Source organism: Lipophrys pholis (genome assembly GCF_963383615.2).
Source record: "Lipophrys pholis genome assembly, chromosome: 21".
In the NCBI taxonomy this organism is placed as follows: Eukaryota; Metazoa; Chordata; class Actinopteri; order Blenniiformes; family Blenniidae; genus Lipophrys; species Lipophrys pholis.
In genome coordinates, this window is record NC_137649.1 from 24,170,206 (window position 1) to 24,179,507 (window position 9,302).

Below are 9,302 nucleotides of genomic sequence, written 5' to 3' on the forward strand. Positions count from 1 at the left end.
TATAATTAAATGTGTCATTAATTCATTAAAATTGGAATACAATATATAAATGTCATTAAATGTGTCATTAATTCATTAAAATACCAATAAATTTTATGCAAAAATTTTTTTTTTTTTTAATTATTTCACCATTTAATTAATTATTTCATGGTCCAGTGTTGCATTTATGTTGTTTTCTGTTTAATAAATAGTTGAAAAAGTAAAAAAGAAAAAACACACAGGGAAGTCAGACATCCGGGGACTCTGTGACGTCACTCCCTAGCAACGGTGGCCGCCATATTTGTTTGGGGGAGCTCTGCTCCCTGAGCTCTCGGGGAAAAACAGGATTCTTTCAGTTTTATCAGTTTGCCAAAGAGTTGTTGCGTTTATGGGTGTTCGATAAATGTCCTTAAGAAGACCGACCTGAAGTTTTTCATTGTTCCAACGGAGACGGAACGTCGTGAAGTAGAACCAGGCCGTGTGAGAGCCGTGAAGTAGAACCGGGCCGTGTCCTCCCGGAGAGCCGTGAAGTAGAACCGGGCCGTGTCCTCCCGGAGAGCCGTGAAGCAGGACCGGACCGTGTCCTCCCGGAGACCCGTAAAGCAGAACCGGGCCGTGTCGCCCCGGAGAGCCGTGAAGCAGGACCGGGACCGTGTGAGAGCCGTGAAGCAGGACCGGGCCGTGTCCTCCCGGAGAGCCGTGAAGTAGAACCGGACCGTGTCGCCCCGGAGACCCGTAAAGCAGAACCGGGCCGTGTCCTCCCGGAGAGCCGTGAAGCAGGACCGGGCCGTGTCGCCCCGGAGAGCCGTGAAGCAGGACCGGGACCGTGTGAGAGCCGTGAAGCAGGACCGGGCCGTGTCCTCCCGGAGAGCCGTGAAGCAGAACCGGGCCGTGTCCTCCCGGAGAGCCTTGAAGTAGAACCATGCACCTGAAGTACCTGAAGACGCTCCTGACCCCGCAGGTGAGAGTCCGCTCTGGGAGTCCTGTGGCTCAAAACGGTTCTTCTGGTTTCGGTGGATCCGGTTAGAACCTGGAGAGTAGTGTGTGTGGGTCTAGATGAATCGGATCCGGAACAACAGAACCGAATGAATGATAGAACCAAAAGAACCGAATGAACTAAAGAACCAACAGTACCAAAAGAACAAAAAGAACCGACAGAACCAACACATTAACAGGACTGTAAAGAACCCACTTTACCAGTTTATGGTTCCTGTAAATAATGACAGAACCCTCTCTTTGCATCCATTAATAAAAACATGAACTTGGAACAGACTGGAGAACCTCCAGCCAGCGTCAGGTTGTGGTCGGGTGGACAGAAGTTCTACTAACTCCAGCTGTTCTTCCAGATTTGAGCTGTTTGTAGACGTTGTAGCTGTTTGGCGGCGTGTCGGTTCTCAAAGTTCTTAGTGTTCTTGGAGTTCTCAGACTTCTCTATGTTCCTGTTGTCAGAATCCCTGATGTTCCCAGTGTTGAAGGACTTCCTGATGTTCTTGGTCTTGGTGTTTCCGATGTTCTTGATAATTTGATGTTCTCAATATTTTTGATGTTCTTGATAGTTTCGGTGTTCTCGATATACTTAATGTTATCGTTGTTCTTGATATTCTCAATGCTGTTGATAATCGCGACGTTCTCAGCATTCCCGATAATCTTGATGTTCTCAATGTTCTTGATGTTCTCAATACTCCGGATGTTCTCTGAGTTCTCTGAGTCGTGGGAGCGTGTGCTGGTTCTCCACAGGACCGGGCCTCCAGAGTGACGTGCCTGGCCTGGGCCCCGAACAACACCAAGCTGGCCGTGTGCACCGCGGAGAGAGTCGTCCTGCTGTACGACGAACACGGAGAACGCCGCGACAAGTTCTCCACCAAACCCCTAGACCCCAAGGTCAGAGAGTACCTGAGTACCACAGTTACTGAGTACCATGGTAAATGAGTACCCAGTACCTGAGTACCTAATTATTCAAGCAACCATGTACCCACCTACCTGAGTAACAAAGTACCCATGTACTCGAGTACCCAAATATCCGGGTACCCATGTCTGAAAGTAACTTAGTATCCAAGTAACTGAGTACTCAAATTTCCAGATAACCAAGTATCCAAGTAACTGAGTTTTTAGTAGCCAAGTACCAAAATATCTGGGTACCCAAGTACCTGAGTGACCGTGTAACTAAGTATCTGAGTGACTGAGTACCCAGGAACCAAGTACCTGAGTGACCGTGTAACTAAGTATCTGAGTGACTGAGTACCCAGGAACCAAGTACCTGAGTGATCGTGTAACTAAGTATCTGAGTGACTGAGTACCCAGGAACCAAGTACCTGAGTGACCGTGTAACTAAGTACTGAGCTGATGTTATTCTTTGCTTATATTTTTTCCTTCAGCTGAACACCAGAAGGGTTGAGCTAAGCTACATGACGCTAACTTACAATAAATAAGGCTATGCTATGCTAAGCTAACGTGAGCTAAAGACAACAACAAGCTAAGCTAGGATAAGTGAATGAAAACCAATGCTAAGCTAAGCTAATGGTTAACGTACTTAAAGCTGCGCTCCCGATGCTAATGCTAATGTTGTGACGTCAGTACGGGAAGGAGAGCTACGTGGTTAGCGACATGGTCGTCTCTCCGGACTCCACCAAGATCGCCGTCGGCCAGTCGGACAACATCGTCTACGTTTACCGGATCGGAGAGGAATGGTAACGGAACGCAACACCCTGAACACCGCGAGACATTCTCTCTCTCTGAACACTCTCTCTCTCTCTCTCTCACTCTGAACACTCTCTCTCTCTCTCTCACTCTGAACACACTCTCTCTCTCACTCTGAACACTCTCTCTCTCTCTAAACTCTCTCTCTCTCACTCTGAACACACTCTCGCTCTCTAAACTCTCTCTCTCTCACTCTCTCTCTCTAAACTCTCTCTCTCTCTCTCACTCTGAACACTCTCTCTCTTTCTCTCTAAACTCTCTCTCTCTCACTCTGAACACTCTCTCTCTCTCTAAACTCACTCTCTCTCTCTCTCTGAACACTCTCTCTCTCTCTCTAAACTCTCTCTCTCTCTCTCTCTGAACACTCTCTCTTTCTCTCTAAACTCTCTCTCTCTCTCTCTCTCTCTCTCTCTCTCTCTCTCTCTCTCTAAACTCTCTCTCTCTCACTCTGAACACTCTCTCTCTCTCTCTAAACTCACTCTCTCTCTCTCTCTAAACTCTCTCTCTCTCTCTCTCTGAACACTCTCTCTTTCTCTCTAAACTCTCTCTCTCTCTCTCTCTGAACACTCTCTCTTTCTCTCTAAACTCTCTCTCTCTCTCTCTCTAAACTCTCTCTCTAAACTCTCTCTCTCACTCTGAACACTCTCTCTCTCTCTAAACTCTCTCTCTCTCTCTGAACACTCTCTCTTTCTCTCTAAACTCTCTCTCTCTCTCTCTCTCTCTCTCTCTCTCTTTCTCTCTAAACTCTCTCTCTCTCTCTCTCTGAACACTCTCTCTCTCTTTCTCTCTGAACTCTCTCTCTCACTCTGAACACTCTCTCTCTCTCTAAACTCTCTCTCTCTCTCTCTAAACTCTCTCTCTCTCACTCTGAACACTCTCTCTCTCTCTAAACTCTCTCTCTCTCTCTCTCTGAACACTCTCTCTCTCTTTCTCTCTAAACACTCGCTCTCTCTTTCTCTGAACACTGTTTCACCCTGAACACTCTCTAAACATTCTTTCTCTCTAAACTCTCTCTCTCTCTCTCTCTCGCTCTCTCTCTCTCTCTCTCTCTCTCTCTCTCTCTCTCTCTCTCTCTCTCTCTCTCTCTCTCTCTCTCTCTCTCTCTCTCTCTCTCTCTCTCTCACTTCAGGGGCGACAAGAAATCCATCTGCAACAAATTCATTCAGACGGTGAGTAAAGCAATGAGTAACTAAAGTAAGTAAAGTAACTAGTTTGTTTGAGTAATGTGATTGTTTCAGAGCGCCGTGACTCGCCTGCTGTGGCCGGCCGACAACGCCATCGTGTTGGGATTGGTGGACGGGAAGGTGAGTCCGAGCCGACGGGCGGAGGAAGTTTACTCAAACTTTTCCAGCTTTTCTTGACGCTTGTTTCTGAAACTGTTTCCAGGTCCGACTGGCGAACACTCAAACCAACAAGTCTTCCACCCTCTACGCCACCGAGTCCTGCGTCGTGGCGCTAACGTCTAAGTGAGTCCAACTCCTCGTCCGCCGACATTTCTCTTCTTACTTTACACGTAAACTAGATCCCGCTATAACAGGATAGCACGTTGCTATCTGAGCTTGCTGATACCAGTTGCCAACAGTGACCTGTCCGTGTTGCCAGTTCCTGCTGGTTGCCGTGGGTAACCTGTGTGTTGTGTCTGTTCCTGCTGGTTGCCGTGGGTAACCTGTGTGTTGAGCCTGTTCCTGCTGGTAGCCGTGGGTAACCTGTGTGTTGAGCCTGTTCCTGCTGGTTGCCGTGGGTAACCTGTGTGTTGAGCCTGTTCCTGCTGGTTGCCGTGGGTAACCTGTGTGTTGTGTCTGTTCCTGCTGGTTGCCGTGGGTAACCTGTGTGTTGAGCCTGTTCCTGCTGGTTGCCGTGGGTAACCTGTGTGTTGTTTCTTAGTGTTTCCGGTAAGGGTGTCCTGTCGGGCCACACTAATGGAACCATTGTCCGCTACTTCTTTGACGATGAAGGTTCCGGAGACTCTCAGGTACGTGGTGGACTTCACATCTGGACCGGAGCTGTTGGGGTGTGTGTCATGGTGTGTGTGTGTGTGTCGGCCGCAGGGCGAGCTGGCGGTCCACCCGTGCCCGCCCTGCGCCCTGGCCTGGGCAGCGAACGGCGTGCTGGCGGCCGGCTGTGACAAGAAGGTGGTGGCGTACAGCCGGGACGGCCGCGTGCTGCAGACCTTCGACTACGGTCTGGACCCCCGCCAGAGGGGCTTCAGCGCCGCCGCCGCCGGGCCCAGCGGACAGTCGGTGGTGCTGGGAAGCTTCGACCGGTGGGTGGGCCAACGGGGCAACGGGGCAACGGGTGCAACTGGTACTCACTGTGTGTGTGTGTGTGTGTGTGTGTGTGTGTGTGTGTGTGTGTGTGTGTGTGTGTGTGTGTGTGTGTGTGTGTGTGTGTGTGTGTGTGTGTGTGTGCAGGTTGAGAGTGTTTAACTGGGCTCCCAGACGAGGACTGTGGGACGAAGCCAAACCCAAAGAGATAGAAAACCTTTATTTAGTGACGTGTTTGGAATGGAAGAAGGACGGATCAAGACTCTGTGTGGTGAAGACAAACACACACTCCCCACAGATACGAGATTCACAGACTCTCACACACTGTGTGTGTGTGTGTGTGTGTGTGTGTGTGTGTGTGTGTGTTCAGGGCACTAACTGTGGGGGCGTGGAGTTGTTCGACTGTTGCCTTCGGAGAAACATCTACAAGAACAAGTTTGAGATGACGTACGTCGGTCTGAGTCAGGTACTGAGCACACACACACACACACACACACACACACACACACACACACACACACACACACACACACACACACACACACACACACAGAAACAGTTTTAGCAAAGAAGCTCACGTGCGTGCTATCTGGTAATTAGCAATTAGCCTTCATAGCTTTGCCAGTTCGCATGTTAGCGTTGTGATACTCAGCTTTAGACCGTGAGATTTTATTATTTTATTTCTTTACATTAATAATTCATTTAATTTAAAAATGATTAAGAAATAATTAACTTTATTTCTTTAAATTAAATTTTCTTTCTCTCTCTTTTCTTTTTCATATCTTTAACATTTTGTTAGAAAACAAGCTAACACTCGTAGAAAGCGACAGTTAGCTTCCAGACGCCTGAACTATGTTATATTTTGTTAGCTATCTCGACCTGCGTCATCAGTATCGTTATACCGCGGAAGAAGAAAAGGGAAAGGCAAAAAAAGGGGGATAAAAAGAAGAAAGAAAAAAGAAGGGGTATCGTTATAACGCGTCAACACCGTCAGTTACCAAGCTTGTTAGCATGTTTGCTAACAAAATGCTAAAAGTTGAAGTTACGATGGAAATCTGGGTAAATCGATATCAGAGTGAACCGATTCAAACAATTTCTGAAAAGTGAAAGTGTCCCGGTTCTAGGTGATCATCAGGAATCTGTCCTCGGGGACTCGGGTTGTCCTCAAGTCGTACTACGGCTACGAGATCGAGGAGGTGAAGATCATGGGGAAAGAGCGCTACCTGGTGGCTCACACGTCCGACACGCTGCTGCTGGGAGACATGCTGAGCAACAAACTGAGCGAGGTACACACACACACACACACACACACACACACACACACACACACACACACACACACACACACACACAGCATTGTGTGATGGCGGCGTCCCGTCCTGACCCGGCTCTCCTCCTTCAGGTGCCGTGGCCCGGCTCCGGCGGAAACGAGAAGTTCTTCTTCGAAAACGAAACAGTGAGTTGGAAGGAAGTTCTGAAAGATTCCAGAGGATTGAATTAAAGGGATTCCCATACATTTCCCAATAGAAGACCCCCCACCGTTTTAAACGTGGTTTAGACGCTCCAACTCGGTGTCCATGGAAATGGGGGACAGTGCAAGTTCTCTGAAACTCTGCTCCTCGTCCAGGTCACCACGTTGGTAGTCACTGGGTTTTTCTTCTGCACATGCTCAGTAGAGCCAATCAGAACAAAGTTTTCCCCGTGGTGTCATGACTCCCAGTCCATATTCTCCTGGACTTGGTACTTTTATTTTGACAGTCGGGGTAATAACAATTGAACTTGGTAGTTTTATTTTGACAGTCACCGTAATAACAATCCAACTTAGGAGTTTTATTCATTAGAATTTTTGTCTAAAGGCCGTTGGTGTTCCCCAGGGTTCACGAGGTCAGAAGACTTAAAAGTACGCAGGGGTGTGAGAATGTTGAAGTTATGCAAAGGATGGGAACTAAAAGCAGGTGTGGTGTTCTCAGGTGTGTATGATCTTCAATGCCGGCGAGCTCAGCCTGGTGGAGTACGGCAACAACGAGATCCTGGGCTCAGTCCGGACCGAGTTCATGAACCCGCACCTCATCAGGTACGTCAGCTAGCGCTGCACCGAGACCGGTTCTGCAATGGACGAGTACAGTACTAACCTTTAGCTTCTGGCCGATAAAGAGTACCGATACCAGTACTAACCTTTAGCTTCTGGCCGATAAAGAGTACCGATACCAGTACTAACCTTTAGCTTCTGGCCGATACTGAGTACCGATACCCGTCCTAATCTTTTGCTCCTGGCGGATACTGAGTACCGATACCAGTACTAATCTTTCGCTCCCGGCCGATACTGAGTACCGATACCAGTACTAATCTTTCGCTCCCGGCCGATACTGAGTACCGATACCAGTACTAACCTTTAGCTTCTGGCCGATACTGAGTACCGATACCAGTACTAACCTTTCGCTCCTGGCCGATACTGAGTACCGATACCAGTACTAATCTTTCGCTCCCGGCCAATACTGAGTACCGATACCAGTACTAACCTTTAGCTTCTGGCCGATACTGAGTACCGATACCAGTACTAAGCTGGACTTACTGTGTTTTCAGCGTGCGACTGAATGAGAGGAAGCAGCGAGGAGTGGAAGACAACAAGAAACTGGCATATCTGATTGACTTGAAGACCATCGCTATCGGTAAGAACTGAAACCAGACCTGGACTCTTTTAACCAGACCTGGACTGTGACCCCGGGTCTGACCCTGACCGGGTCCCTTTGCTCCCTTCCAGTGGATCTGTCTGGAGGCGTCAGCCTGGGAACCATCAGCCACGACTCCAAGGTGGACTGGCTGGAGCTGAATGAGACGGGACGCAAGCTGCTGTTCAGGGACCGGAAGCTGAGGGTGAGCCGGTCCACGTTCAGACCACAAACGGTTTTAAACCAGTTTCTGAATCAGCCTGGAACCAGTCAAAGCTGACCCTTGACCCGGTGGTGTCTCCTCAGCTCCATCTGTACGACGTGGAGTCCTCCACCCGGACCACGGTGCTGAGCTTCTGCTCCTACGTCCAGTGGATCCCCGGCAGCGACGTGGTTCTGGCCCAGAACCGAGGGAACCTCCATGTCTGGTACAGCATCGACAGTCCAGAGAGCAGCACCATGTTCCCCGTCAAGGTGAGGCCCCGGGGGGGGGCAGTTCCAGTCTGAGTCCAGATCCGGTCTGGTACCAGGACTGGAGCTAAGAGGACCTGGTCTGTCCTGGTTTGATAGGGCGACATCGTGGAACTACAGCGAGCCGACGGGAAGACGGTTGTCATGGTGACGGAGGGACTGAACACGGTGACGTACCAGCTGGACGAAGGTCTGATCGAGTTCGGAACGGCGGTGGACGACGGAGACTACCACAGGTTAGCATTAGCTCGTGGCTACATGGGCGCATCGCTTTCCTCCGTAGTGTGATGTCACTTTGTTATGCCGAGGCATGTCACTTCCTGTCTCTGCTGTTAGCTTCCTTCCTGCAGTGACGTCACTTCCTGTCACCCACAGAGCCGTGGCCTACCTGGAGACATTGGAATCGTCCCCGGAGACGGAGTCCATGTGGAAGATGCTCAGCCGGCTCGCTGTGGATGCTCGCCAGCTGCACATCGCACAACGGTGACCTCTGACCCCTGACCAGCCTAACAAGGGTTATTAGGTTTGGGTAATAATGCTAACTGGCTAGTTGCTGCCATGTTTCTCCTCTTTTTCTTCTCTTGTTCTGCAGGTGCTTCGCGGCGCTCGGCGACATGTCCACGGTTCGATTCCTCCACCAGACCAATCAGATCGCAGACAGAGTGGAACAGGAAACGGTGCGTTGGTGTAACTTTAGCTCCCAGATGCTAATGGAGTTAGCATGATGCATGATGAAATTAGCTCCCAGAAGATAAAGTAAATAAAGTTTTCTTTATTGATGCTTCTTCTGATAAACAAACCTTTTCTCAGTTTAGGTTAACAAACTTATCTTAGCATTCATAGCTAGCTAGCACAGCATTGCTGTATTTCATTGTGATGGGAAGACTAGCTGGAGGCTACCTGGACTACAGGACTACAAACATGGCCGACTTTCCCGGTCGCCATAGGAACGACCTCACGGTTGTGGATGTGTTTGCAGGGCGGAGACGGTACGGAACACTACCGGGTCCGAGGCCGCCTGGCCTTGCTGGATCAGAACTTCAAGCTGGCCGAGATGCTCTACGTGGAGCAGGTGGGTCCACTTACGCAGATGGTTAGCCTAGCATGGACCTAAGACCCAGTGGGGCGGGGGCAGGAAGCTAACAATGTTAGCCTGAAAGCTAACAGTGACAGGAATTTATTGGTAATTTGAAGCTACTTAAAAGAGCCTGGAAGCTAACAG

At 49.4% G+C, this 9,302-nt stretch overlaps 1 protein-coding gene across 1 annotated transcript in view; it reads left to right on the plus strand.

Annotated features, from left to right (window-relative positions):
- Window positions 1–824: 824 nt before the first annotated feature.
- ift172 (intraflagellar transport 172) overlaps window positions 825–9,302 on the plus strand; it is an 18,006-nt gene continuing 9,528 nt past the window's right edge. Inside the window, exons 1-20 of the mRNA XM_080490089.1 lie at window positions 825–940; window positions 1,717–1,860; window positions 2,554–2,666; window positions 3,806–3,845; window positions 3,915–3,980; window positions 4,063–4,142; window positions 4,561–4,648; window positions 4,725–4,939; window positions 5,088–5,211; window positions 5,311–5,406; window positions 6,065–6,226; window positions 6,343–6,396; window positions 6,911–7,014; window positions 7,524–7,609; window positions 7,702–7,814; window positions 7,916–8,083; window positions 8,180–8,316; window positions 8,456–8,563; window positions 8,673–8,757; window positions 9,060–9,152. Coding sequence (XP_080346215.1) covers window positions 902–940; window positions 1,717–1,860; window positions 2,554–2,666; window positions 3,806–3,845; window positions 3,915–3,980; window positions 4,063–4,142; window positions 4,561–4,648; window positions 4,725–4,939; window positions 5,088–5,211; window positions 5,311–5,406; window positions 6,065–6,226; window positions 6,343–6,396; window positions 6,911–7,014; window positions 7,524–7,609; window positions 7,702–7,814; window positions 7,916–8,083; window positions 8,180–8,316; window positions 8,456–8,563; window positions 8,673–8,757; window positions 9,060–9,152 — 2,115 coding nt within the window. The 5' untranslated portion in view covers window positions 825–901. The remainder of the gene's footprint in view (window positions 941–1,716; window positions 1,861–2,553; window positions 2,667–3,805; window positions 3,846–3,914; window positions 3,981–4,062; window positions 4,143–4,560; window positions 4,649–4,724; window positions 4,940–5,087; window positions 5,212–5,310; window positions 5,407–6,064; window positions 6,227–6,342; window positions 6,397–6,910; window positions 7,015–7,523; window positions 7,610–7,701; window positions 7,815–7,915; window positions 8,084–8,179; window positions 8,317–8,455; window positions 8,564–8,672; window positions 8,758–9,059; window positions 9,153–9,302) is intronic.